General features: G+C 47.2%; 1 protein-coding gene across 4 annotated transcripts; it reads left to right on the plus strand.

The window, feature by feature from the left end:
* Window positions 1-765: 765 nt before the first annotated feature.
* LOC125542641 (receptor-like protein kinase FERONIA) lies at window positions 766-6,932 on the plus strand. Of its 4 annotated transcripts, XM_048705755.1 has the most exons (6): window positions 775-1,359; window positions 1,494-1,701; window positions 1,816-2,572; window positions 3,362-3,773; window positions 3,924-6,086; window positions 6,242-6,932. In XM_048705755.1, exons 4-5 carry the CDS (start codon window positions 3,554-3,556, stop codon window positions 6,071-6,073), a joined length of 2,370 nt encoding a protein of 789 aa, XP_048561712.1. In that variant the 5' UTR covers window positions 775-1,359; window positions 1,494-1,701; window positions 1,816-2,572; window positions 3,362-3,553; the 3' UTR covers window positions 6,074-6,086; window positions 6,242-6,932. The 4 variants fall into 4 exon arrangements, with proteins under 4 accessions (XP_048561711.1, XP_048561710.1, XP_048561709.1 ...); XM_048705754.1 differs by having other exon boundaries at window positions 766-1,359; window positions 1,816-2,022; window positions 3,362-6,086; XM_048705753.1 differs by having other exon boundaries at window positions 767-1,359; window positions 3,362-6,086; window positions 6,504-6,932.
* The last annotated feature ends 16,987 nt before the right edge of the window (window positions 6,933-23,919 follow it).

Below are 23,919 nucleotides of genomic sequence, written 5' to 3' on the forward strand. Positions count from 1 at the left end.
TCCCTCTGTTCCATAATGTAAGATGTTTTTTGACACTACACTAGAGTTAAAAAACGTCTTACATTATAGGACGGAGGGAGTAATATTTAGTGTAATAATCGGATTTTGTACCGAGATTATTTGTCAAACTACCATGGCAAAAAAGAGAAGGAATAGATATATACAAAACATCGCTAAATTATACTCCCACCATTTCTCCGATAAGTATTTTCTTATGAAGAGAATATGAGCAAAGCATACTGTTGCCTAGTTTGTAAAATATCCGGGCAACGGATAGGAGATGGATAGACACTGTACTAACCAGGGTAGTGTAGGAGGTTGGGTAACCTCACCTGAGTAAGGGCCGGTTATTTTGCTGGCTTCTAGAATAAGCTGAAATACGCTACCTCCTATCCAGCTTATTCTTGACGACGAATCAAATTTATTTATTTAGAAAGCCTACTAATTAAGAGTTGACTAGTAGGCTTCTAAAAAAATTTGGTTGGACTTTTAGAATAAGCTAGATAGGAGTGGCCCTAAAGTCGATCTAATCCACCCGCATTCCTTTAATTGGTAGCTTCAACAGGTGTCCCGCTCTCCTTTACCCATGTAGCCTTTCGACGACACGGCGTAAAACACATTGCATACATTTGATTCAAGGAAAAAAGTAGAGCGTCTTATAATTTGGAGGCAAGGGTGTAATTGAAAACATATTTTATAATGAATCTAATAAATTAAGTTTGGTTTTACAGATATTAATATATTTATAGACTCAGTGAAAGTGACAATCCTAAAACTTCAATTATTTTAAAACGCAGAGAGTACTACACGATTACAAATTCAGATAAGATAACTAAAAGTAATTAAATCCAAATAACATATGCAACTGATTATTGCACATCATCGAGAATGTCCTCGCTATAGTACAATTCTACACACGCTCCCCCTCACAAATCTGATTATATATTCAGCTCAAAGGGCATTGTAGTCTTTTCGTCCTGCCAACGCACAGGGAGGTTGGCAGGTTGCTGCTGATGGCCAATCGTCAATGGGCCCGGCCCAATAAGCCCGCGGAGCGGGGGCGAAGCGGCCAAGCCGGAGCCCGACGCGGCTGTCTCCGCCGGAGACGGAGACTGCCTGAGTAGGTTAGGGTTGTGGGCGTGTGGGCTCGCCGGCGTCGGAGAAGATGCCGTTGTGCGGGGTGTTTAGAGGGATGGTCGGGCTGGCGACGCCGGCCGCGGGTGGCCGGAAACGGCGGTTGGGCCAGTGCCAGCGGGCACGCCTGTCGCCTAGTGGTGGTGGAGGCGGGCGGAGATGGACGGCAGTGGGTGGGGTCGGGTGGGCTCGAGCGCGACAGCGGCTACCTCGCATCTCATTCAGGTTTCTTTCAGCTTCATGGTGAAAAATATTGCTGCACATTCCTAAGTTTTTTTTGCACAATTGTTGGGCTTGACATATATATGTAGAGACCACAAAGGATTAGTCAAACTGTATTTATTTCATTTTGTGTCCAGATGGTATGCAGACCTTAAGTTTCAAGCCGTTAAGGCCAAAATGGATGCAGCTGAGGTTCAGCTCACCCCACTGTACCTCTCAGTTAGCAGCTTCAAAGCAGAGGTACAGAGTTCAGGGCCGGGTGCGTCTCCCACTGATGTGGGGAGCCTTCAATCCAAATCATGGCCACACGTTGTTCAGCCTCGATATTTTTCGATCGATGATAAGGTGACTGACACATTCCCTGCCTGAACCTCCACACCAAACAGAATTGTCCAGTTAGCACCCTTATTTTTTGGTCTTCTCAACATGCTGATGCTTCTTCCGGCCTTTCACTTGCAGGGACAAACCATCCAAGCCAATATACATCACACACAGAGATAAAAATGTGATTCAAAGAGCGGCTAGTTGAAGGGCAAGTTTATGCATTGCCAGATTCTGAAGTTTCTGAAGTAAAGCACTGAAATTTCATCACCTGTCGTAATGGCTTGATGATGTACGTTGGTGGATGAGATAGACGGAGATGCTGTCCAGCCATTGACCACTGAGGTCTGAAAGATACCCCTTGGATCTCACGTTTAATTAGTTTAAAATTTACATAGTCTCCTGGTCTTTGTTAGGAAGCATCTCCGCTAGTGCTTGAGCTACTCCCATCCAAGGCATGGTGGCACAAAACAATTTCCTTATCCTGGCAGTGGCAGTAGCTCTCTATTCTATTAATTTGTTGGTTGGTCACAGATTGCTCCACTTGCTACATAGCATAAACAAACCCTATGCTTTCGTGGAACTATAACTTTCCGGTGGATACTACATCTTTAAGTTGAGAGATTTATGATTGCTTTGAACCAGCGACCGTTCAACTTTCATTCTTTGACTATCCTTTGCCCCGAGTTGTTTCGTGTGCTGTTTATTTTGCGATTAGCATTACTCCCGGGGGTGGCATGTCACATATTTTCGTCCACTAAAGCACTCGGCGAGAGCATGCTCAATCTCTCATCACTTGTGCCCACCAAAAGCGCCGTAACTTCTGCTGCTCGGGCCTTCATCTCGCCCATGGCTTTGATTTCTCTTCCCACATGAGCTCGGCCTTCCTGTTGAGGTAACCATGCATCCCCCTTTCTCTTCTTTTCGATCTCCTTTATCTAGTTGATTCGGTTGGATATGCTCTGTGTGTCCATTCTTGGGCTTGAATCTTTTAAGGCTTAGCTTCTGCCCCAAATTTTGCCAAGGGGTTCCCCTGAAGTCAGTTTTTTCATCCACAATCACCATACTGTGTGTTTTCGAGTGACAGCAATTGAGGTTTTCCTGCTTGGATTGTTTTGTTTTTAGACTTTTAAAAAGTATGATTTCGAACCTAGTGAGAAGAGTAGACCACTTTTTAGGGGAAACATCAAAATAAAAGGCAAGTTGTCCACCAATTTCTTTTGTAGATGTGGAATCATCATTCAGGACTGTTGCTCCACAGGTCAAAAAATTGGACTGTTGCTCCATGTGTTTCCTCTTGGTGTGAATTTGTCAAGCACAAATGTATACTAATGTTTACTTGATTTCTTTCCTAAACGTTCTGTTTGTACGTTCTGGATCTTCCCTTGTGAGATATATATTGGCTACTTCTATTGAGCTAAATTCTCGCACTCTTTTCTTCTTCTTCTTATTTGCACTACTATTGGAAAGAAATTATTGAGCCGGCTTTGTCTATATCTGTCTTCTGGTACTGTTCTCAACTTTCGGTGATGCCAGGAACTTCACTTTACTAAAGTTCTTGCAATTGTTAGTGGTGTTCTCTTACTCAGACACATGGATGTTCTGCCTTCTATCAATGAGCTTTTGTTCAAATTGCATGATTCAGTTTACTGAATTATCAACTTCTTTTTTGCTGCGATTTCAGGTTTTGTGGCTCTCTAGGTGTGCCTTCTTCATTAAACAATAGCACGATCCTAAGATCCTCAATTTTCCCGACGTTTCCTTACCCCAAAGTCCAAGAAAATAACAATGTTCTTGCTCTATACAACTGCCCCCCTGTAGCACATTGATGTAAGGGAGTCCCCAATTATTTTATCCTGGTACACCAATCACCGCAATGGTGCTCCCAACCTTACCGGTTACCCTCACATTCCTCACACTGTTAGCCCTCTTGTCGATTGCCAAGGCGGCTGATAACAACTCCACAACCTCTGGCCTCATCCTCCTAAATTGCGGAGAATCTACCCAAGACGATGATGATGGTGGTCGTTCTTGGGATGGGGACACCGGCTCCATATTCGCGCCATCAATGAAAGGAGATGCAGCCATTGCTTTAGGTCAACCCCCTTCACTCACCCCCAGGGTTCCTTATACAACTGCACGCATCTTTACTTCAAATTACACCTATTCCTTCCCTGTCAGTCCAGGCCGAATGTTCTTACGCCTATACTTCCTTTCAACTGCTTACGAATACTATGCTGTCTCAGATGCCGTCTTCGGAGTCATGGCACGGAATCTTGTCCTCTTAAATGACTTCAATGCTTTGCAAACAGCTCAGGCGATCACTTCTGCCTACCTTGTGCGTGAATTCTCGGTGAATGTTTCTTCAGGCAGCTTGGACCTCACCTTTGCACCATCAGCACATCAGTATGGGTCTTATGCATTTGTGAATGGCATTGAGATTGTGCCCACGCCTGACGTCTTCGCAACACCTGACATAAGATTTGTCAGCGGTGATAACACATCTCCATTCACATTCGACGCTGACATGAGCCTCCAGACTATGTACCGGCTCAATGTCGGGGGCCCAGCCATTTCCCCGAAAGGTGACTCGGGCTTTTACCGCTCATGGGCCAATGATGCCCCATACATACTTGGTGGCTTTGGGTTGACCTTTTGGAAAAATGATAATTTGACTATCAGTTATACATCTAGAGTGCCGAATTACACCGCCCCAGTTGATGTCTATGGTACAGCTCGGTCCATGGGGCCAACTGCACAGATCAACCTGAACTACAACCTTACATGGATTTTACCGGTTGATGCGGGTTTCTTTTACCTCCTAAGGTTTCATTTCTGTGAGATTAAGTATCCTATTACCAAGGTGAATCAGAGGTCGTTCTTCATCTACATCAACAACCAGACAGCGCAGGAGCAAATGGATGTCATCTTCCGGAGCGGAGGAATCGGTAGACCAACGTACACTGAATATGTTATCATGGCTATTGGTTCTGGTCAGGTGGACATGTGGATTGCACTTCACCCTGATCTTTCAAGTAAACCACAGTATTCTGATGCAATACTGAATGGTCTCGAGGTCTTCAAGCTACAGAATTACGGACCGAGCAATCTTGCTGGGCTCAATCCTCCACTTCCGCAAAAGCCTGATGTGAATCCTAATAGGCTATCTAGCGGTGAAAGAAAAACCAAAGGTGGCATACAAGCAACCATCGGTGGTACTGCTGGTGGTTTTGCTTTATTGTTGATTGCCCTTTTCAGCATGTGTGTTATCTACAGACGGAAGAAGGCAGCGAAGAGTCCCGGCAAGACCGACTATGGACATGTGAAGCATCCAACTAAATGCATAAAGTCTACATGTGATCTTGTACGTCATTTCTCATTTGCTAAAATTCAAGTTGCCACCAAAGACTTTGATGAAGCACTTATCATCGGCAGAGGCGGTTTCGGGAATGTCTACATCGGCGATATAGATGGAGGGACAAAAGTGGCGATCAAGCGATGTGACCAGAAATCCCAACAAGGCTTTCATGAGTTCCAGACTGAAATCGAGATGCTGTGCAATTTCCGCCATCGCCACCTTGTGTCTCTGATTGGCTATTGTGAGGAGAAGAATGAGATGATTCTGGTGTATGACTACATGGCTCATGGAACACTGTGTGAGCATCTGTACAACACCAGGAACCCACCACTGCCGTGGCAGCAGCGCCTTGAGATTTGCATCGGTGCAGCCCGAGGACTGCATTACCTCCACACCGGCGTAGAGCAAGGAATCATCCACCGTGACGTCAAGACCACCAACATCCTACTGGATGATAGGTTAATGGCAAAGGTTTCCGACTTCGGTTTGTCTAAGGCTAGTCCAGACATTGGCAACACCCAGATGAGCACTGCTGTTAAGGGCACCTTTGGATATCTTGATCCGGAGTACTTCCGGCAGCAGCGTCTCACCAAAAAATCAGATGTGTACTCCTTCGGGGTTGTGTTGTTTGAGACCCTGTGTGCGCGCCCTGTGATAAATACTGAGCTCCCTTATGAGCAAGTGAGCTTGCGTGACTGGGCGGTATCTTGCCGAAAGAAAGGTGTACTCGAGGAGATTGTTGACCCCTGTGTTAAGGAGGAAATCACCCCTGAGTGCTTCAGGATATTTCCAGAGGTAGCGGAGAAATGTGTTGCTGATCGTAGCATAGATAGGCCATCAATGGGTGATGTACTTTGGAACCTTGAGGTCGCACTCCAGCTTCAGGATAGTGCAAGCTACAACACCAGCTGTGCTGAGGGTGCATCATCTCTTCAGATCAGCGGAGTGCATTCAGGCAAACCATCAACCAACTCAACAATTAGCGTTGCAGCACAGGAAGCCATATTTTCAGATATTGCACATCCAGAAGGCCGATAAAAGCAAAACACAGGTCAGTATTTTTTTTGTATGATCTTTTTGTAGTTACCTTACAACTGCTATTCTGTTAGCTGGTGACCATGCACAATACTATCAGATAATTTAGTTTCCTCATATTAGATTTTTCTACTGGCCACTGACATAGTGACATTTCAAAATACGTCCCAGGTTGCTTTGATATTTTGCTACATATGTGATCGCCAAGGTTGTCTGGTGCTTCAGTAATCTTGATGCAATATTATACTAAGCTATCAAGGATAAACGGGGGATCTGAATTAGACATATTACCTGATTTTTAAGCATTCTCCCTTCTCCCAGTCAATGAAGAACTCACCAACAGTGTAATCAATCAAACTGGGGTTAGGAGGGTGCCCAGTGGATATCCAGTGTCATCCCTTGTGACTCTTAGCGTCTTACCCATGTTTTTCAGAGGCCGCGATTGCGATGGCATGGACCAGAAGTCGATGACGCCACGTAGGCACCCGCAGCCTCATCGATGCAACGGGTCGCCAGATATATGGAGCTAGTGGGGCCATAATTACAGAGTGAAAGCTAGACATACGTTCTTTTAGATAGTATATGCTTATTCCACAAAATTTCTAAGAATTGTTGAATTCAATGTCCACCTACACTCAGAACTTTTCACATTCACCCAACATTTTGTTCGCCCATTCAGTTTACATGATCTTGCAGCTTCTGCATATTCTGCAATCCTCGATTCTGCACTTTCATGTTCATGTGTTCTTCTTTATCGTTAGGTTTTTATTCATGTGACCCGGAGACCCCGTGAAACTAAAGCGTGCAGTCCTCTCGGGAGTTTGTACAATTTTTCAGTGTATACCAGCAGTTTCCAACTGTACTTAAGGTAGCTACAAGTATTGATTATTTTGGAGCGTCTATTTGTCAAGAATTCGTTATTCCTTCGTCCAAGATCTTCGAACTTATCTTCTCACCAAAGCTTATTACTCCCTCCGTACCAATGCACTAGGCATCTTAGGTAGTGCACCGTGACCTATAACATACTCCCTCCGTTCCTAAATATAAGTCTTTTTAAAGATTTCAAATGGAATACAACATACGGATGTATGTAGACATATTTTAGAGTGTAGATTCACTTATTTTGCTCCGTATATAGTCATTTATTGAAATCTCTAGAAAGACTTATATTTGAGAACGGAGGGAGTAGTATTTTCCGCGGTGGCTAGAAACCGATCTTACATAAATAGCACACTATAACATATTTTCGGCGGTGGATGTGAACTTGGTTGAAGTACAAATAACAATTTCCACAGTAAACCTGTGAATCTTCACACCTACATGGTTCCCTGAATAGTACTACCTCTGTCCCTAAACATAAGACGATTTTGGGGTTGAAATTATAATCTTCACAGCACCTAGTAGTAGTATTGTTTGCTTTGCTACGCTGTGGCTCCAAACCATGGCTTTGTCCGAAAGCCTGGAGGTGGCCACTCCGTTGGTGGCTCCAGCTCGTCGACGGTACGCACAACGGTACAAGCTGATTGGAAAGCAAGCAAGCGAGCGTACGACCAGTCTTGTGAATATCCGTCGTCGGTACCACGACAAGCGTCGCGTCGAGACGCCCTCCGGCCCGGGGAACAAGAGCTCTTAGGCCAACTTCAACGCACGACTACAAACGGACGTCTGTTTTATATGGATTTCGTCCGTTCAGCAGTAGAAAGAAGAGGTAATATCATTGGGAGTCACAGAACTTGCGCTAGATATTTAGTTTGGTGCTAGAACTTTGAAAATATAAAATTACAGTCACTTAACTTGACTTCAGCGTGCATATATGGTCACAAAATGTGTATGCAGACTTATCCGTGTGTATGGCCCTACCTGTCAGTGAGTGAGGGCTCTAGGCCGATGCATTTTTGCACAAAACACCCGTGTATTTTTTATTCCTGGAAAAAGCCGACCATAGTGATGCATTTTGCACCGAACCCCTTATAATATTTTTATTTCCAAAAAAGCAAGCACCACTGTGCTGTGAAAATAAAGATAAAAGACCTGGGCGCCCGCACTTGAACCCATGACCCAGCTTTAATAAAATAGTAGTCAGTCTAGCGACTCGACCAATCATGTTCACATGACCGATATAGATAGATGCATATGGAACTTAAATGGGCTGCAGACACTGCGGCCATTTTGCACGAGCGATTTTTCATATATTTTTACAAAACATAAGTTCTTTAGCCACAGGGCGCCATGTTGGCTAGTTTCTTTACCAGAAATTATTTGCATTCCTGAGAATGTTGTTATAATCCAATAAAGCCCTTTGCTTCCTAAAAAAACATAAGTAAAAAAGTTTAGTCCACGCCGGAAGTCGCTAAGACGCCTGCCCCACGGGTGGCGCCAAGTGTCGTGGGAATGGACCTGACAGTAGAGGATAGGGGTAGGTATGAGAGGGCAGAGTCTAGCTACGGTGTTATTGTACACTCGGATTTACGAGTTCAGGCCCCTCTCGGAAGAGGTACAGACCCTACGTCTCGGTGCTGCTGGAGCCTGATTATGAGTGTTGTGTTACAAGAGGTGCGGACCCTTGTGTAGGAGTGGAGGGGTGGCTTATATAGAGTCCGCTGGCCCGTCATGAATGCCCCGTTTCCCAAGGGTTCAATGGGGAAGTAAAGGGTGCGGGCGTTACAGGTAACGTCAGTATTAGATGCTCTTTATGGTGGCGAACTGATCGCCTGACCATTGCTGTCTCAGGGTGATTCTTGGTCTTCTACTGCCGAGTGACGCTTGGTACTCCAAGTGGATAGAGGCGGTCGAGTGATGGGAGGGCTTTCGAGTGAACCCTGCGTTCGAGTGACTTGCGCGTTGCAGGTATTCCAGTCGGTGACTTCTTTCTAGCTTTGTGGGCCTTAGATTCTTGTATGTGGTATCTTTGGGTAGGGTATGTAGGTCCGGCCTAGGACCCTACCCTAGATACATGTCGGTTTTCGTTGCAACCCCCAAGGTCTAAGCCATGGAGCGATCAATGTAGATACAACCCTAAGTTGTCATCAGGGAGGTCGATTATGATGCAATCTCTGGGTCCAGCTCTAGAGCGACCCCGTTGGTACAACCTCAAGTCTGCCAACGGGGAGATCATCCCCCAAGGTTCAACCTTAGACGGATCAGTTGGATACGAGCTCCGGCCTGGCCTTGGAGGAGTCTGTGATGCGGCCTCCGGGCTGCCAGCGGGAAGATCAATATTTTGTAGAAAAGAGTCCATTTTACTACCCTGAACAAAGTTGGTGGTTCACATTACCCCCCGATCTTTATTTCGGTTTCCTTTACCCCCTGAACAATCCCAAACCGGACAAAAGACCCCCTTGGGTGGTTTGTCTCAACATGCAGCTGATGTGGCGCTGATCAATGGTGGTTTTGACCTGCGGGTGGGGCCACGAGGATTAACTTAAGTGAAACAGGAAATTAGCCCATGGTTAATTATGAAATGGGACCCGCTTGGCAGTGACTCAGGGGGCGCTCGGTGAGGAAATGAGCCCTCGAGGCGGCGCTTGATGTTGAGCAGGTCGCGGTGGAGGTTGTCGTTGGTGGGGAACCGTGCGTCGATGGCCAGGAACTCGTGGGCCCCGGTGGCGGCGGCCGCGAGGTCGCTAGCCGCCAGGGTGCGGCGCGCAGTGTCGAGCGCGCGGGAACAGTCGAACGCGACCTCGACGCGGGGCAGGGCGGACTCGGCGCGCGAGTGCGCCGCGTCGAGGTGGCGGACGCGGGAGGAGAGCGCCTCGGCGAGCGCGGCGGTGGAGGAGGATGATTCCCTGAGTGTGGTGGCATCAGAGGCGGCGAGCGAGAGGAGCGGCGGGGCGGAGCGGAGCAGGGAGGCGGCCGCGCGGTCGAGGTCGGGGCGGCGGGCGAGGAGCGCGTCGAGGGCGCGCTGGTAGGCGACGCACTCGTGGAGCAGGCGGGTGGCGGCGCAGGCGTCGGTGAGGCCGCGGAGGGCGGCGAGGGAGGCTGGGTCGCCGAAGTCCAGGGACGGGGCGGCATCGGCGGCCGCGTTGGCGGCCGCGGATGAGTCCGGGTGAGGGGAGCGTGGGGTGGGCGCGGCGGACGGTACGACCATGGCTGCCAGGGGGCAGGGTGGATCTCAGTGAGTTCAAATGTGTGGAAGGGAGAGGAAAGAGAAGGGAGAAAGGAGAAGCAGGGCGTCAGGGCAGCAGCTTGGAACTTCGGCGGTCGCCGGCGTCATCCAGAGGCGGCGGGGTCGCGCGCGGTGCTCGGGAGGGAGGCAGCTGCGAGGGGAGGCTCGGGAGGAGCTCCTCTGTCTCAACCCAGCGTGACGAGGGAGACTCACCCGCGGGTCCAAACCGCCCATTGGCCATTGCCACGTCAGCAATCAGTCAAGTCAAACCACTCAGGGACTGATTTTGTCCGGTATGAGATTGTTCGGGGGGGGGGGGGGGGGTAAAAAGAACCGAAATAAAGATTAAGGGATTATGTGAACCACCAACTTTGTTCAGGGTAGTAAAATAGACTTTTTCCTATTTTATATAGTTCCATACCTTTTAATTGCATGTATTTTTTCCTTTTTATTTATGTTTGTATTAATTCACTTTTGTGTTTCCCTGCAAAAATAATAATTCATTTTTGTGTTTTTCTGCTCAGAATACGATGTGTCCAGTTTGTTTGAACTACTCCGGCAATGACATACGTGACACCCTCAACGTCTATGTATGGATGAGTTCAAGACATCAGCGGTAACTTAGCAGCAGACTTTTTTTGCTTCAGCATTTTCTGTTTTCTTTCCTATGGATGTCCCAGTTATATTAGGAATGGGAATCCAACTGTACACGCGGAACATTGATGATTTTTGGTGTTGGAACTTTGAGAGAAACGTCATGTTCTCAGTCAAATCGGCTTATAAAATGCTACTTCGGGCATGGTTGATGATTTTTGGTGTTGGAACTTTGAGAATGTGTGGAAAATACAGGTCCCTGCTAAGATTTGCATGTTCTTATGAAGGCTTTCAAAACAATCACTTCTATGTAAGACTAGCCACAATGAAGAGTAACATACAATAGTAACATACATAATATCTCTAGACTATATTACTACCTTTATAGTGGGTAGTAACATAAGTGTGGTGTCATGCAAAACTTCAGGTTATAAACTCATATTGTATTGGAACATGTGATGTTACAGTAACTAGCTAAGTTACTCAAACTACCTCTCTTCTCATTAACTCATTGCCATATAAACAAATTTGTTGAGTTGGACTAGATATTACTGCTGAAGTTACTCGCACTGTGGCTAGTCTAAGGGCTCATCGACACATGTCCGCAACGAGTGCTTGCGATCTATGTGGGGGCACCGGATTCATGGCGCCACTCCTTACTTGAGTGCACTATGTCAAGATGCAATTGTACCTTAGTTGATGAAGAGTTGCTCAGAGTTTGTTAGCTTCCATAGGACCTAGCGTCAAATATTGGCTTTTCAATCAAACGTAAAACTTACAACAACAAAGTAGAGGACGTCTAACTTGTTTTCGCAGGGCATGTTGTGATGTGATATGGTCAAGACATGATGCTAAATTTTATTGTATGAGATGATCATGTTTTGTAACCGAGTTATCCGCAACTGGCAGGAGCCATATGGTTGTCGCTTTATTGTATGCAATGCAATCGCGCTGTAATGCTTTACTTTATCACTAAGCGGTAGCGATAGTCGTGGAAGCATAAGATTGGTGAGACGACAACGATGCTACGATGGAGATCAAGGTGTCGCGCCGGTGACGATGGTGATCATGACGATGCTTCGGAGATGGAGATCACAAGCACAAGATGATGATGGCCATATCATATCACTTATATTGATTGCATGTGATGTTTATCTTTTATGCATCTTATCTTGCTTTGATTGACAGTAGCATTATAAGATGATCTCTCACTAAATTTCAAGATAAAAGTGTTCTCCCTGAGTATGCACCGTTGCCAAAGTTCGTCGTGTCCAGACACCACGTGATGATCGGGTGTGATAAGCTCTACGTCCATCTACAATGGGTGCAAGCCAGTTTTGCACACGCAGAATACTCAGGTTAAACTTGACGAGCCTAGCATATGCAGATATGGCCTCGGAACACTGAGACCGAAAGGTCGAGCGTGAATCATATAGTAGATATGATCAACATAGTGATGTTCACCATTGAAAACTACTCCATTTCACGTGATGATCGGTTATGGTTTAGTTGATTTGGATCACGTGATCACTTAGAAGATTAGAGGGATGTCTTTCTAAGTGGGAGTTCTTAAGTAATATGATTAATTGAACTTAAATTTATCATGAACTTAGTACCTGATAGTATCTTGCTTGTTTATGTTTGATTGTAGATAGATGGCCCGTGCTGTTGTTCCGTTGAATTTTAATGCGTTCCTTGAGAAAACAAAGTTGAAAGATGATGGTAGCAATTATACGGCCTGGGTCCATAACTTGAGGATTATCCTCATTGCTGCACAGAAGAATTACGTCCTGGAAGCACCGCTGGGTGCCAGGCCTGCTGCTGGAGCAACACCAGATGTTATGAATGTCTGGCAGAGCAAAGCTGATGACTACTCGATAGTTCAGTGTGCCATGCTTTACGACTTAGAATCGGGACTTCAACGACGTTTTGAACGTCATGGAGCATATGAGATGTTCCAGGTGTTGAAGTTAATATTTCAAGCAAATGCCCGGATTGAGAGATATGAAGTCTCCAATAAGTTCTATAGCTACAAGATGAAGGAGAACAGTTCTGTCAGTGAGCATATACTCAAAATGTCTGGGTATAATAATCACTTAATTCAACTGGGAGTTAATCTTCCGGATGATTGCGTCATTGACAGAATTCTCCAATCACTTCCACCTAGCTACAAGAGCTTCGTGATGAACTATAATATGCAAGGGATGAATAAGACAATTCCCGAGCTCTTCGCAATGCTAAAAGCTGCGGAGGTAGAAATCAAGAAGGAGCATCAAGTGTTGATGGTCAACAAGACCACTAGTTTCAAGAAAAAGGGCAAGGGGAAGAAGAAGGGGAACTTCAAGAAGAACAGCAAGCAAGTTGCTGCTCAGGAGAAGAAATCCAAGTCTGAACCTAAGCCTGAAACTGAGTGCTTCTACTGCAAGTAGACTGGTCACTGGAAGCGGAACTGCCCCAAGTATTTGGTGGATAAGAAGGATGGCAAGGTGAACAAAGGTATATGTGATATACATGTTATTGATGTGTACTATCGTGGATTTGTCACGGCAGATGTCCTTAGTGTCAGGACTTAGTCGTGAGGCCAACACATCTATGTGGTAGCTTGAGAGGGGTTGAGTGGGACGAGAGACGCAGGGCGGATCAACACGCAAGACAAGGATTTAGACAGCTTCGGGCCCCGGGAAACATCGTCCGGTAATAGCCCTACATGCTGTTTGAGGCTAGGTCTCATTATCATCACGAGGGAGTCGCCGTAAACCGGCTCTCCTCTTTGTGTCTAGCCCTAAGATTGTTTCTTCTTTTTCCTCCCCTCTTTGGGGAGCCCTGCCCCTCCTTATATATGTTGAAGGGGCGGTTTACATGCGGAGTCCTATTAGGATTAGGACTAGTCTATCTCTAATACGAACCGGATACAAGTCCTGGTCTTAACTCCTTGTAAGGTAAATATTCGTCATGCCTTTCTCCTTAAACCGGCCCACCATAGTATGAACCGGCCTTCATGAACCGCCTGTTGGGCCATCGGGTCTTGTCGTTCTTCTGACCCGCCTGCCAGATTACCAATGAACCGTAAACCGCCAGGCCCAAACGGGTCACCAGTGAGTTATCAAGTCTTAGCCGGGTCTCAAGTAAACCGCCAAGTCCGGCCGGGTTATGCTTCCGGCCGGTTTACGCCGCGGGGTATATCCCCGACATGTACCTTACTAGAGCTCGCAGTAGCACTTGGGTATTTGATACCGGTTCTGTTGCTAATATTTGCAACTCGAAATAGGGACTATGGATTAAGCGAATACTGGCGAAGGACGAGGTGACGATGCGCGTGGGAAATGGTTCCAAAGTCGATGTGATTGCGATTGGCACGCTACCTCTACATCTACCATCGGGATTAGTATTAGACCTAAATAATTGTTATTTGGTGCCAGTGTTGAGCATGAACATTATATCTGGATCTTGTTTGATGCGAGACGGTTATTCATTTAAATCAGAGAATAATGGTTGTTCTATTTATATGAGTAATATCTTTTATGGTCATGCGCCCTTGAAGAGTGGTCTATTCTTGATGAATCTTGATAGTAGTGATACACATATTCATAATGTTGAAGCCAAAAGATGCAGAGTTAATAATGATAGTGTAACTTATTTGTGGCACTGCCGTTTAGGTCATATCAGTGTAAAGCGCATGAAGAAACTCCATACTGATGGACTTTTGGAACCACTTGATTATGAATCACTTGGTACTTGCGAACCGTGCCTCATGGGCAAGATGACTAAAACGCCGTTCTCCGGTACTATGGAGAGAGCAACAGATTTGTTAGAAATTATACATACAGATGTATGTGGTCCAATGAATGTTGAAGCTCGTGGTGTATATCATTATTTTCTCACCTTCACAGATGATTTAAGCAGATATGGGTATATCTACTTAATGAAACATAAGTCTGAAACATTTGAAAAGTTCAAAGAATTTCAGAGTGAAGTTGAAAATCACGTAACAAGAAAATAAAGTTTCTACGATCTAATCGTGGAGGAGAATATTTGAGTTACGAGTTTGGTTTACATTTGAAACAATGCGGAATAGTTTCGCAACTCACGCCACCCGGAACACCATAGCGTAATGGTGTGTCCGAACGATGTAATCGTACTTTACTTGATATGGTACGATCTATGATGTCTCTTACAGATTTACCGCTATCGTTTTGGGGTTATGCTTTAGAGACGACCGCATTCACGTTAAATAGGGCACCATCAAAATCCGTTGAGATGACACCTTATGAACTATGGTTTGGCAAGAAACCAAAGTTGTCGTTTTTGAAAGTTTGGGGCTGCGATGCTTATGTGAAAAAACTTCAACCTGATATGCTCGAACCCAAATCGGAGAAATGTGTCTTCATAGGATACCTGAAGGAGACTGTTGGGTACACCTTCTATCACAGATCCGAAGGCAAGACATTTGTTGCTAAGAATGGATCCTTTCTAGAGAAGGAGTTTCTCTCGAAAGAAGTGAGTGGGAGGAAAGTAGAACTTGATGAGGTAACTGTACCTGCTCCCTTATTGGGAAGTAGTACATCACAGAAACCGGTTTCTGTGACACCTACACCAATTAGTGAGGAAGCTAATGATGAAGATCATGAAACTTCATAACAATTTACTACTGAACCTCGTAGATCAACCAGAGTAAGATCCGCACCAGAGTGGTACGGTAATCCTGTTCTGGAAGTCATGCTACTAGATCATGATGAACCTATGAACTATGAAGAAGCGATGGTGAGCCCAGATTCCGCAAAATGGCTTGAAGCCATGAAATCTGAGATGGGATCCATGTATGAGAACAAAGTGTGGACTTTGGTTGACTTGCCCAATGATCGGCAAGCAATTGAGAATAAATGGATCTTCAAGAAGAAGACTGACGCTGACGGTAATGTTAGTGTCTACAAAGCTCGACTTGTCGCAAAAGGTTTTCAACAAGTTCAAGGGATTGACTACGATGAGACCTTCTCACCCGTAGCGATGCTTAAGTCTGTCCGAATCATGTTAGCAATTGCCGCATTTTATGATTATGAAATTTGTCAGATGTATGTCAAAACTGCATTCCTGAATGGATTTCTGGAAGAAGAGTTGTATATGATGCAGCCGGAAGGTTTTGTCGATCCAAAGGGAGCTAACAAAGTGTGCAAGCTCCAGCGATCCATTTATGCACTGGTGCAAGCATCTCGGAGTTGGAATAAACGCTTTGATAGTGTGATCAAAGCATTTGGTTTTATACAAACTTTTGGAGAAGCCTGTATTTACAAGAAAGTGAGTGGGAGCTCTGTAGCATTTCTGATATTATATGTGGATGACATATTGCTAATCGAAAATGATATAGAATTTCTGGATAGCATAAAGGGATACTTGAATAAGAGTTTTTCAATGAAAGACCTCGGTGAAGCTGCTTACATATTGGGCATTAAGATCTATAGAGATAGATCAAGACGCTTAATTGGACTTTCACAAAGCACATACCTTGACAAAGTTTTGAAGAAGTTCAAAATTGGATCAAGCAAAGAAAGGATTCTTGCCTGTGTTACAAGGTGTGAAGTTGAGTAAGACTCAATGCCCGACCACTGCAGAAGATAGAGAGAAAATGAAAGATGTTCCCTATGCTTCAGCCATAGGCTCTATCATGTATGCAATGCTGTGTACCAGACCTGATGTGTGCCTTGCTATAAGTCTAGCAGGGAGGTACCAAAGTAATCCAGGAGTGGATCACTGGACAGCGGTCAAGAACATCCTGAAATACCTGAAAAGGACTAAGGATATGTTTCTCGTATATGGAGGTGACAAAGAGCTCGTCGTAAATGGTTACGTTGATGCAAGCTTTGACACTAATCCGGACAATTCTAAATCGCAAACCGGATACGTATTAATATTAAACGGTGGAGCTGTCAGTTGGTGCAGTTCTAAACAAAGCATCATGGCGGGATCTACATGTGAAGCAGAGTACATAGCTGCTTCGGAAGCAGCAAACGAAGGAGTCTGGATGAAGCAGTTCATATCCGATCTAGGTGTCATACCTAGTGCATCGGGTCCAATGAAAATCTTTTATGAGAATACTGGTGCAATTGCCTTGGCAAAGGAATCCAGATTTCACAAGAGAACCAAGCACATCAAGAGACGCGTCAATTCCATCCGGGATCTAGTCCAGGTGGGAGACATAGAGATTTGCAAGATACATACGGATCTGAATGTAGCAGACCCATTGACTAAGCCTCTTCCACGAGCAAAACATGATCAGCACCAAGGCTCCATGGGTGTTAGAATCATTACTGTGTAATCTAGATTATTGACTCTAGTGCAAGTGGGAGACTGAAGGAAATATGCCCTAGAGGCAATAATAAAGTTATTATTATTTCCTTATATCATGATAAATGTTTATTATTCATGCTAGAATTGTATTAACCAGAAACATAATACATGTGTGAATACATAGACAAACAGAGTGTCACTAGTATGCCTCTACTTGACTAGCTCGTTAATCGAAGATGGTTATGTTTCCTAACCATAGACATGAGTTGTCATTTGATTAACGGGATCACATCATTAGGAGAATGATGTGATTGACATGACCCATTCCATTAGCTTAGCACCCGATCGTTTAGTATGTTGCTATTGCTTTCTTAATGACTTATACATGTTCCTATGACTATGAGATTATGCAACTCCCGTTTACTGGAGGAACACTTTGTGTGCTACCAAACGTCACAACGTAACTGGGTGATTATAAAGGTGCTCTACAGGTGTCTCCAAAGGTACATGTTGGCTTGGCGTATTTCGAGATTAGGATTTGTCACTCCGATTGTCGGAGAGGTATCTCTGGGCCCTCTCGGTAATGCACATCACTTAAGCCTTGCAAGCAATGCAACTAATAAGTTAGTTGCAAGATGATGTATTACAGAATGAGTAAAGAGACTTATCGGTAACGAGATTGAACTAGGTATTGAGATACCGATGATCGAATCTCGGGCAAGTAACATACTGATGACAAAGGGAACAAACGTATGTTGTTATGCGGTCTGACCGATAAAGATCTTCGTAGAATATGTAGGAGCCAATATGAGCATCCAGGTTCCTCTATTGGTTATTGACCGGAGACGTGTCTCGGTCATGTCTACATTGTTCTCAAACCCGTAGGGTCCGCACGCTTAACGTTACGATGACAGTTTCATTATGAGTTTATATATTTTGATGTACCGAAGGTTGTTCGGAGTCCCAGATGTGATCACGGACTTGACGAGGAGTCTCGAAATGGCCGAGACATAAAGATCGATATATTGGACGACTATATTTGGACACAGGAAAGGTTCGAGGTGAGATTGGGACAATATCGGATCACCGGGAGGTTATCGGAACCCCCCGGGAGGTATATGGGCCTTAGTGGAAAGGAGGGGAAAGGAGCAAGGGAGGGGGCGTGCCCCCCCAAGAAGAATCAGAATTGGGAGGGGGGCCGGCCCCCCTTTCCTTCCTCCCTCCTTCCTCTTCCTTCCCTCTCCTACTCCTAATAGGAAAAAGGGGAGTCCTACTCCCTGTGGGAGTTGGACTCCCCCTTAGGGCGCGCCACCCTCCTTGGCCGCCCCCTCCTCCACTCCTTTATATACGGGGGCAGGGGGCACCCTAGAGACACAACAATTGATCATTGATCTCTTAGCCGTGTGCAGTGCCCCCCTCCACCATAATCCTCGATAATATTGTAGCGGTGCTTAGGCGAAGCCCTGCGACGGTAGAACATCAAGATCGTCACCACGCCATCGTGCTGACGGAACTCATCCCCGACACTTTGCTGGATCAGAGTCCGGGGATCGTCATCGAGCTGAACGTGTGCTAGAACTCGGAGGTGCCGTAGTTTCGGTGCTTGATCGGTCGAGCCGTGAAGACGTACGACTACATCAACCGCGTTGTGCTAACACTTCCGCTTCCGGTCTACGAGGGTACGTAGACAACACTCTCCCCTCTCGTTGCTATGCATCACCATGATCTTGCGTGTGCGTATGATTTTTTTTGAAATTACTACGTTCCCCAACAGCCCGGTGCGGTGCGTCTATGGAGTCAGGTGGTGCGGGAGGCGCCCGTGGCGCGGCCGCCATCGGTGGGGGGATCTGCGGGCCCGGTCTTCTTTGCCCCGTTTGGTCTGCTGGAGGGCCAGCTGCTGCGGCAGGAGCTTCGTGATGATGATCCGATGGAGGCCTGCTTCCTCGAGGTGGCAGAGGACACAAGGATGCTTGAGGCGGAGCTGGCATGAGCGGTGCTGGTCACCGTCATCGGCACCAGACCAGCGGTGGATGTAGGTTCTGCGGCGCGTGCGCTGCACTCGGCGTTCGGTGTCGGCCCGGCGGAGTTGTCCATCCGCCGTTTCTTCCCAAAAGAATTCCTTGCGCTTTGCCATGATGGGGCGCTGCGGGATCGCATGGTGCGGGCCGGGCGTGTTGATGTAGCCTGGTTCGAGCTCTCTCTGTGGCCTTGGCTCTGGCAGGCTCAGGCCATGGCGGCGTCCTTGACCTACCTCGTCCATGTCTCGTTGCGGGGCGTGCCCGCCCATTCCTGGAGCCAGAGAATAGCAAGCGTGATCCTACGGGGACTTGGATATGTCGTGGGCATGGACGAGGACACGACGAGCAGGGCAGACATGGCGGATTTCTGGGTTTGGCTCCGCACAGATCGGCTCAGGCAGATTCCAAGGCGGCTCATCCTCTTCATCGATGAGCCCAGGCGGACCCTCTGGTCTGAAGGAGGGGGACAACGGTCGACTGCTGGTCGGCGCTCCACGGCCCTATGGTACCCCATCAACATCGTGGTGCTGGCGGATGGGATCGAGGATGGTGGGATGTCCGAGGATCGGCCGGTGCCCCCGCCATCGCCGCCGCCTCCATTGCCGCCTTCAAGGAGTGATGACCACGGCTAGGGCTCGGCCGGAAGTGGAGGTCAGGAAGGGCAGTTTCGCCACTCTAGTGGAGGTTCAGGGAGTATGGCAGAATTGACGGCGGCGGTGCCGCCGGCGGGCATGCGCGCTCACATTCAAACCAGGTGCGGCCCGAGGGGGCATATGGTCAGCAACAACTGTGTTGCAAACGTTAGGCTAGTCATAGTGGGAGTAACTTAGCTAGTAACATAACACATCTCAAGACAAGTTTGCTTATGTGGCACCTAGTTAATGAGGAGAGAGGTGTTTGGAGTAACATATTATGTTACCATCACATAGCACTTCCCAAGAAATGTTGAGTCTATAAGATAATAAATGCAACCATATATGATACTACTTCTATGACACTTTGCACTATGAAGATAGTAACATAGACTAGTGTCATATGTATGACACTAGTCTAAGTTACTCCCCACTATGACCAGCCTTAGGGGTTCTTTTGTGGATAGGGAAGACCAGCCAATCGGAGGAGATGCACAGAGGGATGACAACTGTTCTCGCTTGCGGGTGGCGTCACGTGCGGCCCCAGCTATGGCTGTGATGACCGTTGGCTCCCCGCCCTCGGTTTAACTTGCCAGATGGCGACAAGGCGTGCAGCTTGAGCCGGCAGCCTTGCAGGCACTGGGGCCTTGCGCATCGGTGCTCGTTTCAGATGGTGGACACCGGTGCGATGGGTCGGTTGGCTCGGTGAGAATCCCGCTGTAGGGCCTAGACGAGGATGAGACTTGTTGCGATGGGATAGGTGAGGAAGGACTTGAGCTGTCGCTGTCTAGCAGCACGAAAGATGGGGATGGACCAGAGTTGTTGCTGTTGCTCAGGCTGGACGTAACGAGCGGGCTTTTCGGCCCGCTCGTGGCCCGCTCTGGACCGGACCGATCGGTCCTAGTCCGCTGGAAAAACTGGCCAGTCCGAGCTGGGAATATTGGCCTGAAAAATCCACTGGTCCGGTCCGGTCTTAGCTCGGTTAACTCGCATGGACCGAACGAGCTGACGCGAGAAAACTGAGGCGATGGATTCTATGGCTTGAGGTAGAAGAAGAGATAGTTATCTCCACGATTTACTGCACGTTATTGGAGAAGCGGTTATCTCCACGATGTACTCCATGATTTACTTCGTAGGAATAGGAATCTATTGCCTAAATTCAACGGAGCAAAAATAGAAAGAACGAGAAAGATGGACGCGATCGGATACGTTCCTGCCATCCTACACCTCCCCACGATCCAATTAACCCGGGCCATCGAAAGGAAGATCGATTCGTGGCAGATCAGAATTTGTATGACTAAATGTACATGCAACATGCAAACTCTAAAAGGGATAGTGATGGCACATGCAACGATTCGACAATGTGGACTCCTATCGACTCAACATAATTAACGTGATACTTTCAAAAAATCAAGCAGAATTAACGCGACAGAAAATAGGAAACACCCCTAAAAACAGGAAACAATGGGGCAACAAGATTAATTCCGGAGCATTAGTGTCGCCACAAACAGATACGCCCTTGGACTTCATGCGCTCGGGGGCCTCCCTGATGAAGAACTCCAGCTGCCCCAAGTCAGGCGGGCCGGGGATGACCTCCGCCGGCTACTGCGACGCCGCCACTTCCACGGCAACACTTCCATTCACCGCCGTCGTCGTGTACCTGGCCTCCCCAACCTCTTAAACGTGCTCATGATGGGCACGCGACTGTTTTCCCTTTCCTTTGTTTGCTTCCCGTGCCCCATAATCTCCTACCTTCGCCATGCGCCGCCGCTCACCGTCGCCGTGCCACGCCATGGGCGGTCCTCTCGGTTCGGCCCGAGCTTTACCATCATCGGTCCGGTCCCTGAAAAGTGGACCGCAGCACTGCTCGGCCCGGTCTAGTCTGGTCCGCCGCCGGCCGGTCCATAGGGCGGCTCGGTCAGGGACCGGACCGGCCCGGACCGTGTCCACCCTGAGCTGTTGCTGTCTGGCAGCACAGACGATGGGGACATGCAAGTGGAGACATGGGAAACTTTCTTGGTCAGCCTATCAGAGGGAGACAGCAGTCCAGCGCGGGACCCAAGACCAATCACGCCTCTCCAAGGAGATCTGGTGGCCCATGTGGAGGTGTTGGAGGGGCCGGCGCGTGATCCCGGGCCATGTAGGCCTATGCATGGGGAGCAAGAGGCCCCACGGGTAGATGGAGCGGGCCAATCGACGGAACCAGCGCCATGCACTCCTGTGCCCATGCAAGCGGGTCCGGATGCCTCTTTCCACGTTGATGTGGGGGGCTTCTGCGCGGGTATGAGCGTAAGGCTCTCGCCGATTCTGCCCAGGCCAGCTGCTCGTGCGGGTGCCAACCCAGGCCGCCAGGCAAGGAAGAAGCAGAGGATGGAAACAACTCGAAGGCGCAACGCAAGGATTGCTAAGCATGCAGCGTCAAAACAACAGCAGGTGCTGATTCGCAAATTGTGCCTGGCAAATGAGGGTGAGGTCATTTCGGACGATGCACTGCGGATGTACGTCGACTTGTTCTCACGACCACTCTCAGAAGCGCACATCACGGCGGTTTTGCCCTTGTTTGGTTGGGAGTCACCTCTGGTGCCTTTGGTGGATGGCCTCGGAGTGGTCTAGCTACTATGCCGGCTACGTGGACGTGGGGTCTATGAAAGGAATGCACAACCGTTGAAAGTGTTAGTGTGGAATGTCCATGGGCTAAACGCCCAGGCTAGGAGGAACGCCCTTTACCAGGTGGTGACAACAGCCAACCAGACTATTGTTTGTATTCAAGAAACCAAGCTGCATGATGTATCGATAAACATTGTTCGACAATGCCTCGGAAATAAATATGAAAAATTCTTCTACTTGCCGGCACATGGCACTCGGGGTGGAATTTTGGTGGCTTGGGATGCATTCGTCACCCAATTGTCCAATCCACATTATACTCCCCATACATTGACCGCACTCGTCAAGTGCCTGGAGGATGAGCAGGCATGGTGGCTCACATGCGTGTATGGTCCGCGGGAGGAGGCCGACAAGCTAGAGTTCTTGCCGGATTTAGTTGACATTCAGGATTTGCACGCGGGCCCTTGGTTGGTGGCTGGAGATTTCAACCTGCTGGCTAGGCAGGAGGATAAGAGCAATGCTCTGATCAACCGAAGGATGTTGGGAATGTTTAGAGCCAAGATAAACTTGCTTGTGCTTAAGGAGCTTTATCTCAATGGGAGGCGCTATACATGGTCGAATGAGAGGCAAAATGCGATGTTGGAGAAAATAGATCACGTGTTCGTCTCCAGCGAGTTGGATGAAGCATTCCCATCATGCTTCCTCTCTGCTCTTGGGACACCGGTTTCGATCCATTACCCGCTCATGTTGGATATGAACATGGACATAAGTACGCGGAAAAGATTCAAGTTCGAGGCTTTTTGGATCAAAGCTGAGGGGTTCATGGATATGGTACAGATGGCGCGGGACTCCACACTGGTGGCTACAAATGACTATGTAACACTCCATAACAAGTTGAGGGCCATGGCGATTAGTCTTAAACAGTGGAGCGCCCGTTGGATTGGGAATGTGAAACTTCAAATCTTGATTGCAATGGAGGTGATAAAACAGCTGGATACGACCATGGAATCTAGGGCGCTGTCGGATGCGGAGCGGGATTTGAGGAGTTGTTTGAAGAGGAAGCTACTTCGGTTGTGCTCTCTTGAGAGAACCATTGCAAGGCAGCGATCGAGATTGCTGCAACTGCGCGAGGGTGACGGTAGCATAAGGCTGTTCCATCAGCAAGCGAGTCATCGGCAAAGGAAGAACGTGTTGGAAATATTCCCTAGAGGCAATAATAAAAGAATTATTATTATATTTCCTTGTTCATGATAATTGTCTTTTATTCATGCTATAATTGTTTTATCCGGAAATCGTAATACATGTGTGAATACATAGACACCAACATGTCCCTACTAAGCCTCTAGTTGACTAGCTCGTTGATCAATAGATAGTCATGGTTTCCTGACTATGGACATTGGATGTCATTGATAACGAGGTCACATCATTAGGAGAATGATGTGATGGACAAGACCCAATCCTAAACATAGCACAAGATCGTATAGTTCGTTTGCTAGAGTTTTTCCAATGTCAAGTATCTTTTCCTTAGACCATGAGATCGTGTAACTCCCGGATACCGTAGGAGTGCTTTGGTTATACCAAACGTCACAACGTAACTGGGTGACTATAAAGGTA

The sequence above is a fragment of the Triticum urartu genome, chromosome 3 (genome assembly GCF_003073215.2).
Source record: "Triticum urartu cultivar G1812 chromosome 3, Tu2.1, whole genome shotgun sequence".
NCBI classification, from domain to species: Eukaryota; Viridiplantae; Streptophyta; class Magnoliopsida; order Poales; family Poaceae; genus Triticum; species Triticum urartu.